The 18,268-nt window shown below is 36.9% G+C and overlaps 1 protein-coding gene across 5 annotated transcripts in view; it reads right to left on the bottom strand.

Annotated features, from left to right (window-relative positions):
- Positions 1 to 16,414, bottom strand: part of LRBA (LPS responsive beige-like anchor protein) — a 351,486-nt gene extending 335,072 nt beyond the window's left edge. For 4 of the 5 annotated variants that reach the window (XM_026668758.2, XM_026668760.2, XM_026668759.2 and 1 more), the window contains exons 1-2: positions 16,044 to 16,414; positions 15,227 to 15,605 (exon numbers count right to left, since the gene is read on the bottom strand). In XM_026668758.2, the coding sequence (XP_026524543.2) occupies positions 15,227 to 15,460 (234 nt within the window). In that variant the 5' untranslated portion in view covers positions 15,461 to 15,605; positions 16,044 to 16,414. Of the gene's footprint in view, positions 1 to 15,226; positions 15,606 to 16,039 lie in introns of all 5 variants that reach the window. The other variant, XM_087963037.1, reaches the window with a different exon arrangement.
- Between the last annotated feature and the right edge of the window lie 1,854 nt (positions 16,415 to 18,268).

Below are 18,268 nucleotides of genomic sequence, written 5' to 3'. Positions count from 1 at the left end.
TTTTATCAGTGGATGTTTTCTGAAAAACTTGTACATTGAGAAGGTAGATAGAGAAGATTCTGATTTATTTATTTATATAAATAACTCAAGGCACCGAATGTACCTAATCCTCCTTCCCCTCGTCCTATTTCCCCACAACAATCATGTGAAGTGAGCAGAGGCTTAAGAGAGAGTGACTGGTCCAAACTGACCCAGCTGACTCTCATTCCTGTAGTCGGACTACAACTTACTGTCTCCCAATTTCTAGCCTGGTGTCTTAACTACTCGATCAAATTGGTCTCAATTTTTCAAGGAATTTCCAAAGCGATAAAAAATAACTATATTTAATTCATAGCTGTCCACTCATTAAGCAATATGATATTCAGAGCTTACAGATAAGAATCATTTTATAGACTTTTCTAATTTTCCTGAAGAATAACACGGGTTATTGCAATGCTCAATTTTACATGGAAGCATTCAAGTGAAATTATAACAATTTATGTTTATATTATTCTGATTTTTATTGTAAAAGTTCACATTTTTAAAACATGATCTTTACAATCAGATTATCACTTTGAACTACCCTATCGGTAAAACCTAATGATGCAAATAATCAAAATGTAACTTTATTGTAATAGAGACATGTGTATTTAAAGGTAAAATATGTAACCTACAATCATATGGAAAGCAGGCATCTTCTTAAAGAAAATAGATTTTCAAAATCCATTACATCATAGATTCATACAGGAGCACTGAAAGCCAATAAATCACTTAAACTATGATAAAGAAACTCTTTTAAAATTTGCATCTACCTATAGTAAATACTACCATGTTCTTTTAATAGCTTGCTACTGCAATCTTAGCAAGCTGCTGATTTATGGGTGTGACAGATTTTCAAAATCAGAAATCCATCACTGTATGCCATCTACTTAAAAATCAGTTCAATTTACGTTACTCAGAATTTAAATCCTATATAATATGAAAGTGACTGCAAAATACATGACATTGCTCATGTTATTTTCTTTACTATCTGAATATAAGGATATACAATAACTATTTCTTAAAACAAGTGTCATTTTAGAAGGTTAAGAAAATGTTTTGAACATTTAAGCATAATAAGCACAAAAAAGAATATAACAAAACATTTGTGTATATTTTCAAGCCTAAATACACTATCTTTTTTAAATTAAAACTAAATAATTGGCATCAAAGTTTACCTAAATTATAAAATTACCTAAATTTTTCTTCAAAATGTTACTAAACATTATCAAGTGCATTTTATCAAACTTATACAGAAATGTGCATTAAAGTCTATACTTAAAGAATAATGCATAATGCTAATTTTAAAAATAACTAATTTGTTAAATACTTGACTAAAATAAGTGGCTGTGGTAAATAAATCAGACACTTGGTGGTGCAGTGGTTAGAGTGCAGTACTGCAGGCCACTTCTGCTGACTACCGGCTGCCTGCAATTTGGCAGTTCAAATCCCACCAGGTTCAGGGTTGACTCAGCCTTCCATCCTTCCGGGGTAGGTAAAATGAGGACCCAGATTGTTGAGGGCAATATGATGACTCTGTAAAACCGCTTAGAGAGGGCTGTAAAGCACTGTAAAGTGGTATATAAGTGCTATTGCTAGTAATTTTTTCAATCTATTATCAGAAAATACAGGATAGAAAATCAATAGTGGTATTCTGCCATTGTCTATATGGAATTAATGAGGGAAAGTTTTTTAATGGCTTTTTAAAGTAATCTACATTTTGACTGCAAGTTTTCCCTACCTCAGCTTCTCAGATTATTAAATTGAGGTGATGTGGATGCTGAACAACATATTTCCGTTGTGGGTTTGGCTGAAAGAGTTATGATAAAAGTACTGGTTATAAGCAGGGAAAATCAACCTGTTTTAGAATCCTGCTTTCAGCCTCCATTCTCTTTTATGGGACCTTGAGAAGCCACAGGTGCTAGGGCTGAATGTTAAGATCAAGAAGAATAAGATCTTGATAGATTCAAGGATAAACTTTATTTGTATCACTGCAGACTGGCTAGGAAAGAACATACAATGTGAAAGGCTCCCTCTGTTTCCCTCTGACCACCCTTGTGTTCTTCCTCTTGTTCCTGACGAGGCACACCTGGCCAAGCAAGTTCTCCACTCTTCTGCAAGGCCTCTCCTTAGCCTGGAGGGGGCTTTATGACACTGAGCCAGGCCTCACAAAGTTGTAGAGAGGCTTCATGTAGCCCTGTGAAGGCCAGCAGCTGCTTTGGCAGTGTGTGCCTTGTCTACAGCAGGAGGAAGACTACAACAGTTGATAAGGAGTTGTGTGGGTGCCAAAATGCAGGGTGGCCAAAAGAGCAGGTATAGGAGGAAAAATAGGTGGGCAAGTTGTGGGGCATAAATATGGGGTTAAAATCCCTAAATTTTGATCATGTGACTGCAAGGGTGCTACAATAGTTGTAATTTCAAGGGCGAGTTGTAACTATCTTTCATTCATCACCACAACAAAACCTGAATGAATAGTTGTTAAGCAAGGACTACCTGCAATACTAGTAAAACTATGTTAATATTTTCCATATTTCCTGCTCTTAGAATCTTTTGCCACTTGTAAAAGCTTGACAGCACCTCCCTTCAATAAGCCTAGGAATACCTCCACACCCCACTAACCCCTTCCAATCCAACTACGCATGATGGGCTAAAGATACAGACCAATACACAATTATGCTCATTATACCTAACATACAGCAGAGGTTAGATGTGCCAGAAGCATGCCCTAGCTTTAAGGCCTGAACACCTGTTGAATGTAAAGATGACCCATTTATCAAGCAGATGGGAGATTATGACAGGGTTTGAACTGGGCTACCTTAGAGAAAAGCTCAACACCCCTCAAAACAGAACATACTCCTCTGTGAAAAATAAGTCTGTGTTAGGGTCTAGACTAGAGGAACCACGGACCAAGATCCTTAGCAGACAGTAAAGAGTTGTATCAAATCAATTGCCTTGCATGACTAAGGCTAGGAGAAATAACAGAAATGGGAAAATAAGAACAAAATTGTTAACATCTGTTTTGATACAAGGCACAATTACAAAGGGAGTCAGTAGCATTAAATTCCAAAAATGCCCATCCAGCAAACTATCAAGACAGTGTTTCAAGATCCCGAAGGAACTGAGAATGTACCAGTGGCCATTATGGCACAGTTTCTCTCACATCCTGAAAAAAAGGTACACCTCTAGTCATGAACGCTTCTGACCATGCCCAAATTGGGTTCTGACCAAAAAATCCACAAAATTTTTGAATCTGGTCATGAACACATACTTGGGTGGCGATCAAACACGACCCCTGACCCAGAAATTCCTGAAGATGAAACATTAGACAATAAAAAAATCACCAAAGTTATGCAACGAATTATGGTCGTAACCAGAGGTTCTACTGTATTGGGTTTTACTAAGAGGAAATGAAAATTCTAAATTACCCTTGGGCCATTCAATGACTATCAACTATTTGTAATGACTACCATTCCTGAGTGACAATAGATAAGAGGTTCCTCAATAGCAGCTTCAACCAAATCTGTACCTGTTTTGAAGAACCAGTCACTGAGTCCTCTTTTCTCTATCTCTCTCATGAAACATACTTCTCCCTTCTCATTTTTCACACTTAATCATTAACGACAGTTGCACGTTTACATTCTCTGGGTTTCCACTTTGAGAATATTTTACCACTAATGAAATACAATAACAGAATCAAGCTGATTGATTAAAGTTGTCCCTATCTGCTTGCATTTATATATGCTACTTAATGCTATTCTGGTCAAGTCTTATATTAAAATCCACAGAGCTTTTATTTGCTTCATTAAAGATAAAGGCATGACTGCCACCTAATGGACACTAGAAATAATGTACTGCAAAGAAAATTGGCAAGATTCTTATATTCGGATAAGGAAAATTGTTCAAAATTCTTAAAAATTAACAAAGATCAGTAATGCATAAAATATCAACCACAATTTCATGATTTTAGAACATATATATGCAAATTTTTCTTTCCTTATAAAAATACATATACCTCTTTTAAAATATAATTCAAACTTGTATGTTTCATAGAGTTTCTGGTTCTAGGTAGCAATCCTACACGTGCTTGCTTTTCAATAAGCACTATTAACTTTATATAGAGAAATATATTTTAAGTATTTTGTTATCAAGCTTTTATTAAAAATAGCAGCACTTTTGTTTGAACATGTACAAAATTGAATTATAAACCTATACGTTACATATATATCAAATTTTTCTATCCCTAACATTTCTTTTGCTTTGGTTTATTAAATATAGTTTAGTTAATTGTGCTTAACTGAGTTTTTTCCCAGTGGGTTTTTTTTCCCCATTTTTATACAGATGTGAACCAGTAAGAAATATTAATCAGCTGGTATCAATATTAACCATTAATTCCAATTAATATCACCTAGCCAGGTACCTAGTTCTCAAAGAGCCCTGTGCTACACTTTTTTCTTCTATTAACTTTAGGAGCTGAGAGCTTTCACTGCAGCTAACAGTGATCTAAAATGTAACATAATCAACAGTTGGTATCTCAAAGATACCCTGCATTTATGTTCTCTGATGGGTTTGGTTGTAGTGAAAAATACTTGTCATGCAGGAGTTCTCAATGTAATGGAGGAAATCATAAGCTACCCATTTGTCCAGTATTTGGGTTTTTCATTAAGCCCCGGTCGGCACAATCAAAATACTTACTGATTTAGCTATGATCTCTTGAATTTATTTATCGTCTGTATAAAATGAAAATCTAGCAATTTAAATCTGTAATTCGTAAACATGTTCTGAACAGCTTTAATTATAAAAATAAAATAGAGCAGCAGAAATGTAAGGGATGCACAAATAACACAACACTGGCATTTCTTTAATGATGTTTAGGAAATGGAGATGCAATCTGCTTGTGGGATGTATATTGGCTGCCTTGTTCTAAATAAAGAACATTACTATCTATCCTTAACTATTTATGTTTTACACAGTCATGTACAACGTGAACACTACCATACAATAATCTGAAATTAAATAGATCTTAATCATTTAAGCACTGATCCATTATTTTACTTTATGCAAGGTGAAAAACTTATTTTTAAGTCATTCTTTGCACTAACATCTGATTTCTATAGCAGCACTTTAGCAGAAAGACTTGTAAACAATTATACTGCTTGAGTAGGTCTTTGATAACTACAAACTACTTCATTATAATGAACTGTACCATTTATTGACAAGATGTCGTGTTCTACTGCATACAATTGTAACAGAGGAACAAGAAACAGGTTGGAAAATCGCAAGAACATGAAAAAAAGTATTCTGAAAATGGTTAATTGATACCAGATGTAGGATTACTAGATATCCTAATCAATTTTGAGGAGTTTGATTATTCATTGTTATAAATCGGGGAATACCAAAAAGAATTGAAAAAAAACCAATTAATAACCTCATCCAATTATAATGTCAAGCATTCCAACTTTGTCATTTGACATCAGTAAAATGCTTCACAAAGTCTCCTTACTTTGTTCTGAAAGTAGAGTTCTGAGTAGGACTGCACTCAAATAGTCTTCCAATAAGAATGAAATCCTAAAATGTATATTCGCTTAATAAAAAATACAAAACAATCAGTTGCAAATTCAAACTAAATATATTAATTGAAGTGAATAGTGATATTAATTTATGATCATGTTAATTCACAAGTCCTGACCATTCAACAAGAAGGCATACTTCATTCAATACAGAGAATATACTTTTGAGGCTAATTTTATTAATGTTGGGATCATACTTTAATTAGAATATGCTTTCATCAGGAAAACAATGTAATCTCATAATCAAAATGTACATTATGCACTCAAAAATCAAATACTGTAGCTGCAGGACATCCACAAAGAGTAAAGTGTCATGCTGTGAAATGCCTACAAAATAGCTACTCTCAGTCTGCTAAAATTATTAAGCATCTGAGACTCAACGCTTATGGATAGGTTGCTCTATTGCTGGCTGGCCTGCGACTACCTGTAGTTTTTGCAACATACCAAAAATCAAAAGCATGAGACAACTTCTAAAAACTTCTAAAATTTTCCAAGCAAAATATTTGGTTTCATGGCAGAGTTTAACAAAACATATTTAGAAAGACAATATGACAGCCACACCACTTTTACCATCCAAGTTCCTTTGAATAATAATTAAGTTTCTGAGAGCCATATCTGTGTTTCAAATGGGTCTAAGACAACTCGTCACAACCAACTCGCCACAGCCAACTGGCCATGGCCAATTTGCCACAGGACAATTCACCACAGCCAAGTTGCCATGGGACAACTCACACAGGACAAAAGTTACATAATATCAAATAAATGGTGCAATAGAGTAATTCAAGAAAGGATGCAAAAGGAGGGACAAAATGAAATATGCATGACAAAAATTAAAATGTTTTAATTATTTTAAATTATTAAATTGTTGAATTGTCCTGCAGCAAATTGGTTGTGGCAAGCTGGCTGCAGCAAGTTGACCATGATGAGTTGGCAACAATGAGTTGGCCATAGCAAGTTGGTTGTGATAAGTTGTGCCATTCTGGCTTGAAATATGGAAAGTGAGCAAATTCTATTATTCCATTTTGTGATAGACGTGTCTAGATTAAAAATATGACATTTTATCTATATAAGTTTAAACTACATTCTATTGTCCCCATATTTGGAATGAACTTTTAAGAATCCTGGGTGGGATAAAAGAGATAAAAGAAAAAAGAAAAATACATCAACATTCAGATTAAATGCTCCCAAACCAAACTTTCACAAAGAAGTGTTCCAAAAGTCAAGTGACAAGTTGAGACACAACTGTCTCCCTATTTCTAGCTAGAACCAATATGAAAGTGAAAGTGACACAGTTGGAACATAACTATAATTTAAAAATGAAACTTAAAAATAATATACAAGAAAATTAATGTGGTTGATAAATCCCACAAAATGGAAACCTTGTTGGATTCTGTGTCCTTTGGCAGCTAGATTGAACATTTATCACACTGTTTTTATTCCTAGCTTGTTTGAGAAGCTTAATATCAGTTTTGTATTTCTCTTCGCTTTTACATTACCAGGTTCCTTGATCTGTTCATACCACTTTTTAAACTGCATTTTCATTACATTACATCCTTTTCTCAATTAAGTTCTACTGCTTTATCAACATGGCCTTCTCAAGTTGTATAAAGTCTTTAAAACTGCTTTTTGGCTTGCAGTGGGAAAACAATCTAAATGGCACGTTGTTGGATGACCTTTGCCTGATTTCATTGAGAAGAAGCGCTGAATCCATTTGGAACAGATACTATCAGCATCTTAGTCTTGATGCCTGTGTGCAGCTTTCTGAATCAGAGACAACATGCTTTAAATACCAGTTGCTAAGGTGCAACTGTAAACAGAAGCCATCTCACTTCAGGTTTGCCTGTTAATTTCTCTATGTATTAGCCATTAAGAAATCTCTATCAAGGTAGATTTCTTTAAAGTTTACCAGCTAGTCCTGAAAGTCTGAGCAAGAAAAGTAATCACTGTAGTATTTTGCCAAATCATCAATAAATAAATAAAAAACAGAATACAGCTGCTTCATTTGTAAAGAAAAGCTGAGGAATCACACCTTGAAAAAAATCAGTGAGGACAAGTCACAACTTTGCACTATACCATGCTTGTATTGAAAACTGTAGATGAAAAAACATTCCTTAAAACATTTCTATGATTTTGTTGGAATACAGAAGTCATACCATGCTTCAACACCAGAAAAAAAAAAGATAAAAGGAGAGTAAAGTTAATTAGATGAGATGCAGCATGCATCTTAGTTCAAAAGTATCAATGATCATTTATATCTCAAGTGAAAACTCTGTTCTTGACTGTCAATGGTGTTCTCTGGAGTTCTCCAACATCAAAGTTCAAAAGTAACAATACTGTTTCTGTCCTGCTTCTTCAAGATCTGGTGATAAAATTATAACCTGTGAATTTGGGAATGTACAATTTCAGCACATCTGGAAGGCATCAGATATAGCCTAAAGCTGTCTTCAATAGCCACACAAATGATTACTGACATAAGATAAAATAATTTGACATACTGATATAATTAATGTTTGGCTAATTCTAACATTTAGAACATTTCAAGAAAATTTTAAATTTCACTATGAAAACAAAAATCAGCATTGTTATCACTTTGGGCTTAAAAGCAGAGAGCAACAGATAATTGTTTAGAGTTTCTTTCTTACTAAACTGTGAAGACAGAAATTGGACTAATAAGGAAATACTTGCCCGATCAAGTATATTGTATACTATCTGAAAGTGAATAGAAATGTAAGAGATGATACAGCAATATGGCTTAAGCTTCTCTAATACCATCGTCAAAATTATGACAGCAATTCAATATATATTGAATTATATATTGCATACATTATAGCAATTCACCCTATGAGGGTTTTTTTTAACCTAATGAAGAGTTCAGAAGAATAATGAGACAGTAAATGTTAGAAGTTTAGTAAACGAGAATAATGCCCCATCTTCTTAACCCAGAGAAAGCTAGAAGTAGAAAAAACTGTGATGCATACAAATAAGCTACAAATTAATCAAATAATGTCCCAAGAATTACTCTAATATAGACAGTTGATTTATTTAATGACTGTTCAATTTATGATGGCATTGAAAAAAGTGACTTACAACCGGTTGTTGCAGTCACATCATCAGAATTTGCTTGGCAACCTGTATTTTTGAAAGTTGCAGGTCTGAGTCATGTGATCAATATTTACAATCTTCCCAGGGCTTTCTGACAAACAAGACAATGGAAAAAGCCTTATCTGCTTAATTACAAGTCACTTAATGACCGCAAAAAAGATCATGAAATTGGTCATGATTCATTTAACAATCACACTGCTTCATGATGGGAGTTCCAGTCCTAATTGTGATCATAAATTGAAACTACCTGTATTAAGATTGTTTCACACGTTTTTTGTTCACTACATTCACCAATAGACAAATAGCTCTCCGGAATGAGATTTGCAGAACTCCTCCCGACAGTGTTCTGCAAAGACCGTTCTCTGGGGTAGGAGAAATGCTCCTTGTTAAAGGTATTCAAGATAAAATATATGTTTATATTGGTTGTTATCAAGACTGTGATTCTGATACTTGGTATTGTTTTATTATATTAAAAGTGAGGTCAGAGTATTGACACTCTTCAGCTTTGATGTTGGAGATTTCTGAGAAAAACCACATGTAGCCAAGAAAACATATGGATCACCGAACAAACCAACCTAAAGTTCTCATTTGAGGCACAAATGATTAGGTTCAAATAATCCTACTTCGACAAATTATGCAAGGACCTGGTTCTATGGAAACAATGTGAATGCCAGGAGAAGCAGCCAAGTGGATGGAATCAGTTACAGTGACACTGGGTACAGATTAGAGACTGATTGTCATGGAGAAAGTCTGTATGGTTGCAGAGTTAAACCAAACTTAATGGCACATCATCAATATATCTGTACTTTTGTTTCTCTTTTTGATTTGAACTAAGGGTAAGCAATTTCGAAACAAATGACAATAACAATTACTTGAAACTGCATATCCATAGTGATACACTATGTAACTTGTTCTATTCATTTGTAGCAGCTTTATAGATGACTTTTAAAAGATATTTTCTGTTACAATATTATTTAGCACTATGACTGAAAAAAATCAATGGAAGAAAAAATAGCCTGTTCAGATTATAAGACAAACAGCACATTAAAACTTGTATGCAAGCAGGACGGTGTAGAAGAGAAAAAGAATCAAAATTCTGTTTGGGATAGCACCCAGATTATTTCTAATGCTACTACCTATCTTTCAAGAACTGCTCTACCTACTTCCAATCCTCTGACTCTTATGTGTGTGAGACACAGGGTCTCTATATGCTGTTTTCTGAGGATTAAAATTTAAAATGTAAAAAAAGGAAATTAATTTCACAAATACAAACTCTCTGGTCATCTAGTATAGAGATATGTGGTCAGGAAAACCAAATCTTTCTTGGGAAACAAACCAATCTCACAGATAAACAAAATCAAACTTTATTTTAAAAATCAAAAAGTAAATAATAAAAGTTAAATTTTAAATATAAAAATACAAATATTCAATATTGAAGAGGCTATTGGTAGAGCTCTCCAATCATACTAAAAAGCTTTTTAAAAGAAATATATGAAAGAAAATGCAATATTCCAAAAAGGTTATAAGACACTGGTGTTTTGTCACAAAACATTTTTAATTTAATTTATTTTACTCTAAAACAATACTTCCCGATCCTGGGAAAATTACTCAAAATTGGATGAAAGTGGTTTTTCTTTATTGTTAAGGACACTTAATCCCATTACTAATCACAGCAGAGACATTTAAAATTTACTTAAAGATTGTCATATGTACTAAAATACATTAAAAGTCTCCCAAAATATCCCTTTTAAGGTGAAAACCAATGAAATTAACAATAGTAATTGTTGAAATGAAATGTGATTAAGATTATTCAATGATAGTTTTTTAATAGTCAAGTAGTCAACTCAAGTAATCCTTGAGTTATAACCATTGAGATGACTACTTAGTTGTGACTACTTAGTTATGACTACTTGATCAATTTGAAGTTATGACAACCCTGAAGGAAGAGACTTACAACTGATCCTTGAAATTCAGCAAGACTTTCTGATAAGTGTTTTGGGGTAATGAAGGAAAAAGTTTGGGAAGCATCTAAAGCCTCATAAAACAACAGAAGTGGTTGGGCATCTCAAATTAATTTGATAGGTTACAAGAAAATTATATAGAAAATTGGTATCTTCATGCACAACCTATTATGGAGTTCTCTGAATTCCAACTTGCAATTCAAAAGGTCATTAGCCACCTACGAATGATTGGTATGATTCAGTGCAGGTGGCCACTGAATTCTGTAGAAAAGAGTCAGAGACTCTCTTTGGGAAAATACCGAGCATTAAATCATATACTAAAATAGGTTGTAACAGTGGAGGTCAGCACAGTTCTGTAAGAGATATTTACACTTCTCATTAAGCTCAGTCAGCTCTACAACAGGAAACTTAAACTTCCTTGTTGAAAAACTGTTTTCTGTGGATATATTTTTTTTAGTTAATCTGATGTCCGCTTGGGCTCCAATTATAAATATAAGGATTGTTTTTAATACTTGGATGAAAATCTTTGCACTCAATCATTTGCACTCAATGACTCCCTGTCTAGAACTCGTGGACTAGCCCCAATGCTGAATTTCCTCCTTTGAGATGCTTTGCCTGCTCTTACTGCAGCTGCCTTCAGCTGTTGCTTGTTTGTGGGTTTTTCTTTCAGTCTTGTCTTCAATAAGTAACAGTGTGCTCTTTTGGGTTAAGATCAGGTGACTGACTTGGCTAGTAAAGAATATCCCATTTCTGTGCCTTGAGGAACTCTTGGTTGCTTTCGTTGTTGTATGTTTTAGGTCATTATCCATCTGCAATATCAAGTGGCATCCTATCAGTTTTGCAGCATTTGGCTGAATCTAAGCAGAGAGTATAGTCCTATGCCCTTCAGAATTCATCCTGCAACTTTTATCTGAAGCTAGGTCATCAATAAATGCCAGTCACCCTGTTCCATTGGCAGCCAAACATGCCCATGTACTGTCTCTGCCATGTTTGACAGATTGTAGTGTCCTTGGAGCCCTTCCTTCTCCCTATTTTTTTCATCATTATGGTACAAGTTAATCTTGGTTTCATAAGTCAAAAGAATCTATTCCAGAACTGGGAAGGCTTTTTAAGGTGCTTTCTAGCAAAGTCTAACCTATTCTTGATGTGCTAGAGTTTGCACCTTATTATGAAGCATTCACAACATCATCTCTTGGCTGTGAACTTTAACAATGACACATCTACCTCAAGAGTGTTCTTGACTTGGCTAGATGTTGTAAAAGGGTTTTTCTTACCCAATGACAGAATTCTGCAGTCATCCACTTTAGTTATCTTCCATTACTTTCCAGGCCTTTTGATGTTACCGAGCCTGCTACCTAATTCCTTCTTTATAGAAAGTTTCAAAGCATTGTTTTGACCATTCCCAGTAGTTTTGCACTCTCTCTCATAGATTTCGCTTTTTCAACCCAATGATGGCCTCCTTCACTTTCATAGACACCTCTTTGGATCTTATGTTGAGTGTTCCAGTGAACAGCTACCAAATGCAAATGTAACACTCAGAACCAACTTCATACTTTTATCTGTTTGATTTATCACAGAGTAACAAGGAAGCAGGATGCTCCTGGCCATGAAAATGCTTCTCAGCCATCACCAAGAATAGAGATTGGTATATTAAAATGGCTATAATCCTTCAATGGTTATTGTTCCAATATATATACTGTATAAACCTGATTCTCTCTCTCTCTCTCTTTCATACTGTGTATGTTTGTGTTGCTACAATTTTCCTAGATTTCCCACAATTGAAAATTTCAATTTTTGATAAGATGCTATGGAGAGATAGTATGCCACTTTTTTCTAGCTTCTCTAGTCAAAAGTTTCTCTGGTGTTCTGCCCTATTTTTAGAACAAGAAGAATGTTTTTATACCAAATCTCTAATAGAGGAGCCATGGTATCTGAATCAGAACATGACCAAGGGTCACATCACACTGCAGAAGATGAGGAACATATTCAGTGGCAAAAAGGGGAGGGTTTATGAGCCCTGCCCAATTGGCAAACTACCTTAAATAGTTAAAATAAATTTTCAGAATTTTCAGAAATTTTCACTATTAAATATGTAAAGTCTGATTATTTAAAAAATAAGCAGACGTGACTCATAGAAATGAACGTATTTTCCTTATGAGGAAGGAAAGCATTGGCATGTGGAAAGAGTATATACTTCTCAAACTGAAGTTCAACCATAGCTTTACACATTACATTATTTCTCAGTAGTAATAAAACACATCTATACCTGAATTCCTAGAGAACAGGTCTAAACTTATATCCAGACTAATGTCAAAGTATTCTAGATGGAAAATGCGAGATGGAGATCGGATTGGGTAGAATATGTGCAATGAAACTGTTTCTTTGCTTCAAGTCCTGCCTATTACCCACCTCCCAAAACACTGTGTCGGACAAAAGAAAGCCAACATACTGGATGACATTTTCCACTCTAGGCCCTCCCAAATATTTCTAGCTGCATCCAATTTATATAGTCTATTCGCATATAGGAATATGCCAGGCAGACATTGACAAAAATCCAATTCACTGTAAGGTACACCTTGGTATACCTCTAGTTTGGGGGAGGGCAATTTTATATTTAGTTTCTGCAAGGCTGTATAATTCAATTTGAATCATTTTTAACAAAACTAATAATTGTTTTCAAATAGGCTGAAATAAAATATACCAAACTGCTGATACACAATACACTTGCAATACTGTGTACAAAATGTTGCAATGCTCTAGAGAGTTCAACAAACTTTTATATATTCATAAGCATAAAAGGTATGACTATCAATGTGTGAGGTCTTCTGCTACTGCTACAGAAAAAAGGGATAATGTTCTGGATTTTAAGTCAAAAAGACACTAGTTAAAGACAATGTAGACTAATGCAGTATATATAGCCTAGAATAATCACTTTATGTTTATGGCATAATAAAGGCCATTATGGCACAATTATTCTTGACAAATCTTCTATTTCTGCAGCTTAGGGCTTAAATGAACACACATACAAAATCCCTAATTCACACTTCAAGGTAAAGAACTGTTGTAAATATACCAAGAATAAAACAACACAGGATTTTCTAATACTTTTACTACAAGTTTTATTAAATTAGGAATGTTCTTTCTCTAATTTTCATTGCAGAGCCTAAATTTAACTAAACATTTCAGAATTTATCTAAACCAAGTTATATCAAATTCAAGTAGAACTTTGTGAAAATGTAGACTATAACTTTTAAGCAAAGATCTCATGAGAAATGTGAAATGGTGCATATTATGTGCCCAAACTATTTTATTTCAGCTTTTAAGACATTTCAGATGTTAGACATGATCTTAAAAGTCAGGCGTTGCTACCATTAATTCTGACTGAGCCAGAGGAAGTAATTATTCTCTCATTCAAAAGTTTATGCAATATATATATATGAATTTCCCAGATTATCATATAATTACTGTTCTCTGCCACTAGGCTGTAATACTCAAATTTAATGTCATATTTCTTCAAAGCCTAATATTTATGTTTAATATCAATCAACCTAAACCCTTTTCTAAGAGAACTTTCACTGTTAGGAAAAGTTGAGAGTAAAAAAGTTGATGGTCTACAGCAGGGGTCCCCAACCGCCGGTCCACGGACCGGTACCGGGCCGCGGAACAAGCCTTACCGGGCCGCTGGTTGCTGGGCGCCGCCATCTTATTTTGGTAACTCAAAAGCAATTTTTCGTCAAAAGATGGCGGCGCAGCGCTCGGTGAGCTTTTCCGGGTAGAAAGCCATTTCTACCTGAAAAAGCTCACCAGAAGCGCTGGCGCCGCCATCTTTTATGACGAAAATCACTTCCGTGACGTCACCGGAAGTGATTTTTCGTCAAAAAAGATGGCGGCGCCCAGCTGACGCCGAACCGGGCCGCGGCGCCCAGCTGACGCCGGAACCGGGCCGCGGCGTCGAAAAGGTTGGGGATCCCTGGTCTACAGTACAAATAATGATATATACTATACATCACTGGTGTCAAACTCACGGTGTCACATTGCCATCACATTACGTATTGTAGCATTTTTTCCCCTTCACGGAGTTGGGGTGGGCGTGGCCTGTGCAGGCCACCAGTTTGCAGGCCACCAGTTTGACACCCCTGCTATATTTATATCTATACATTTGCAGAGCCATCAATTACAAACTTACAATAGGATATATTAGACCAATATTATAAACTGATAAAATAGCATATCTTAGGGTACAAATTTTAACATCTGCTTTATGCTTTCTTTATACATTTATAAAGTTACAAGTGGTAGAAAAGTTGGTTGTCAACAAGAATTTGAAACAAAGTCTCAGAAAATTCAAGCAAAGATAAAAACTATGAAGGGGAAAAAAAGCAATGCAACCTTAAATGAGTTAGTCAGCTTTTCTTCCAGGAAAATGCAGCAGCTCACTAGACTCACCCCCGTTACAAATGGCCATGTGTGTACATTTGTGTTTAATCACAGTAATTTGAACACGGAGAGAATGTACATTATTTCCTCATCATATGCTTTTCTTCATTTGGAGAGGAATAAAAAACATAAGTGACTCACCAGATTGAACACAGTTTCTACAATATCCCTGTTGGATACTTCCCCAACTTCCACCAATCCTGTCAGAACAGCAAATTTCATCCTGATGCCCCGGATAGGGATGCCTGGATTCAAAGACTGCTTTTCAGCCGAGCTTCCATCTTTTCCTGGTCCAGTACCACCACCTCCTCCTCCTCCTCCTTTATCATCCCCTGTTGACGGAGAGGAAGAGCTCTGTCTTTCTCCACTAGCCATAGTGAGTTCACTTCCAGAAATACAGAACAGACACTCTAGCCTGGATCTTCAGGTCCAGTTCTGAAAGCACCTTGGAAGGCAGCCCAGCAACTTGAGTCCAGGCTCCTCTTTGTCTTCCCTCAGTGGCAGGGCCTAGGCAATGGGTCTGTGGAAAGAAGGTCATTCCAGAAAGACAACAGTTAAGTACCGGCACTTGGTTAAACATTATCTACAAACATAACTATCAAACTCTGCTCCCTTTTCTTGAAGCACATGCCGCCTCCCTCTCCCTCAATAAAACCAGAGCAGGAGCAACCACCCCGCACAGGTAAGCTCCTCCTTGTTGCAAATTTTCAACTTGCTCGCACCCGAGAGAAAGGGGGGGAAGATGGTTTCCCAAAAGACTGTTCATGTGTGTGTATGTATGAATATGTGTGTGTATACATATATACATATACATACACACACACATATAGTAGATTTGAAGACGCACCACCCTCCCCGGGGCTCTTCTCCAAAAGCGCTCTCCCTGCTTCTTGCCCCCTCGCGCGCGCAGTCACAGGTGCAAGGACGAAGTCGGACCAGCGGGGAAGTTCGCACTCACCCAGCCAGCCAGCCGAGCTCTCCGCTCCAGGGACGACCGGGGCCAAAGGGCAGCGAGACGCGCCTTCTAATGCCCGGCGGCTGATCCAGGCATGGAGACAGAGGTCTTCTTCGTTTCTCCGCCGCCACCGGACTGGCGCAATGCCGACCCGAGCTGGATGGAAACCAAGCGCTTTGAAGGAGGAAGATGCCTGAAAGTTGTTTTTTTTGTGGGGGGCGGGTTTGGTTTCTCTCCTCCGCCGTGCAGCTACTTCACTCTGCAGTCGCCACGGTTAGCTCGCCCATCGCTTCCTGCTCGCTCCGGTTGCTGCCGCCATGATAGCGCTAAGCCGAGCCCGAGGAGAGTTACCGGGCGAGTCACAATGCGCCTGCGCGGCCAGGAACAGGCGGGGCGGGCCACGAGCGGGACGCAGCGGGCTCGGGAAAGGAGGCTTCCGCGCAGCCTCAGGTGAGCTAGGTGTGTCCAGGTGAGAGACGCAGCGTATAAAGTAGAAAGAGGAGGAGGAGGAGGAGGAAGAAGAAGAAGAAGAGGAAGTTGGCCTCTGTTTTCCCTGCGGGAATGGAGGCAGCTTCCAGTGAAAACCCTCCGTTAAGAAGGAAGATGTAAAATCCGTTTTTAGTATTGGATTCGAGAGGCTGAAGCCAATCCTGTTTCTCCGTCGTTTGGGGATGGAAACCGATGATGGATAAGAGTCGGGTGGAATATTATATGTTACGGTTCATTTGGAAGTGCAGTCTTGTAAATAAGGATTTGGGTTTTAATCGTATTGAATTCAGGGAATGTATTTTCTCTTGGAAAAAAGAATCGGGACATTACCACATGGGGGCAAAAATGTCGTTCTCTGCTCCTGTGATACTTATAAGAACATGAAACTTATTTTGGCTTGACAGCAGTTTACAAATAATTTTTAAAGTGGATTCCCCCCTATCTTTGTGTCACTTTAAATATTGTGGTTAAGAAAGATCATGAATTCTAATCCTGTTTTGGGCACAAAGCCAGCCAAGGGCCAGTTATTTTCTTTCGGCCCTATAAACAGGGCAATGGCAAACCATTTCTGGAAAAAAACACTTGCCAAGAAAACTGAAAGGACTTGTCCAGGCAGTCATAGAACATATAATAATAGAGTTGGGACTTGGAAGGGACCTCGGAGGTCTTCTAGTCCAACCACCTACTTGAGCAGGAGACATACCATTTCAAACAAATGGTTATCCAGTCTCTTTTTGAAGCCTCCAAAAGAAGTTCAATCTCTTTTTGAAAGCCTCCAAAGGTCTCCAAGAATCAGGCATGATTGAATAGAAGAAAAAGATATATAGGACTTGCATATAGTTGAAATAATTTTCTTTGAGCATCTGAATCTAGGTCCAACATGTTTAACCTCCCAAAATTGCTGAAGCAAATAAATAAAATCTTTGTTTTGGGATGAATCAATAAACATTGTGAGAAAGGGGACAAGGGTCCCCCGGTCCTGACGCGGTCTGCGCCCTGGGGCGGTGCTGGGGGCGCCTCTTGAAAAAGGGCTTCCGCTGGGGGCCACGGACAGCCCATCGCATATTGCCATGCTTCGGTGAAAGCCTTCACCGGGCCACGCGGCGGGGGCCGCCATCTTTTGTGAAAGGCTTCGTTGGGGTCCGGGGCTTAGGGTGAGACCATGTGAGGCCGGCCGCACCTAAAAGGTGGGGTCCGGGGCAGAGGTTGGGGATCACTGTTCTACACAATCAAAGACCAAGCATCTCTAGGGTTAGAAGAGGAGTAAGGGAAATAAGAATTTTACACTCTTTGGGTTTTAAATTTATTTTATACATTTTGCATTTATTGAAAGAATAAAACACACATAAGCAAATAGGGTTAGTTGAATGCACTGTCACATATTTTTATATCTAGTTAATAATCTGGAAAAATCTAATGTGAGCACATAAATAATACACATGTAATAATTCAAACAAATAATTCAGTATGGAGTGACTGATGAGTGCCAAAGTCATATGTAATAATAATGACCTAGCTTTCAGAGTAGCTATGCTTTCATACTCATTCAGAGAACCTGCATGGTTTTGCAAAACCACATACTTTTCATCTCATCTTGAATTTCCTGTTTTCTTATGTTTTAAAGTGTGCAAATGAACAACAAAATGTAAATGATATATTGCAAGCACAGGTGTTTGCAATGGGGTAAATGATGGCATGTTGACAAAAATGTGATCTACATATCGGTTGTGATGCAAGTA

This window comes from Notechis scutatus, chromosome 4 (genome assembly GCF_049901735.1).
Source record: "Notechis scutatus isolate UNSWTSFEM ecotype Mainland chromosome 4, rNotScu1.2, whole genome shotgun sequence".
In the NCBI taxonomy this organism is placed as follows: domain Eukaryota; kingdom Metazoa; phylum Chordata; class Lepidosauria; order Squamata; family Elapidae; genus Notechis; species Notechis scutatus.
This window is presented reverse-complemented; position numbering and strand designations above follow the sequence as displayed.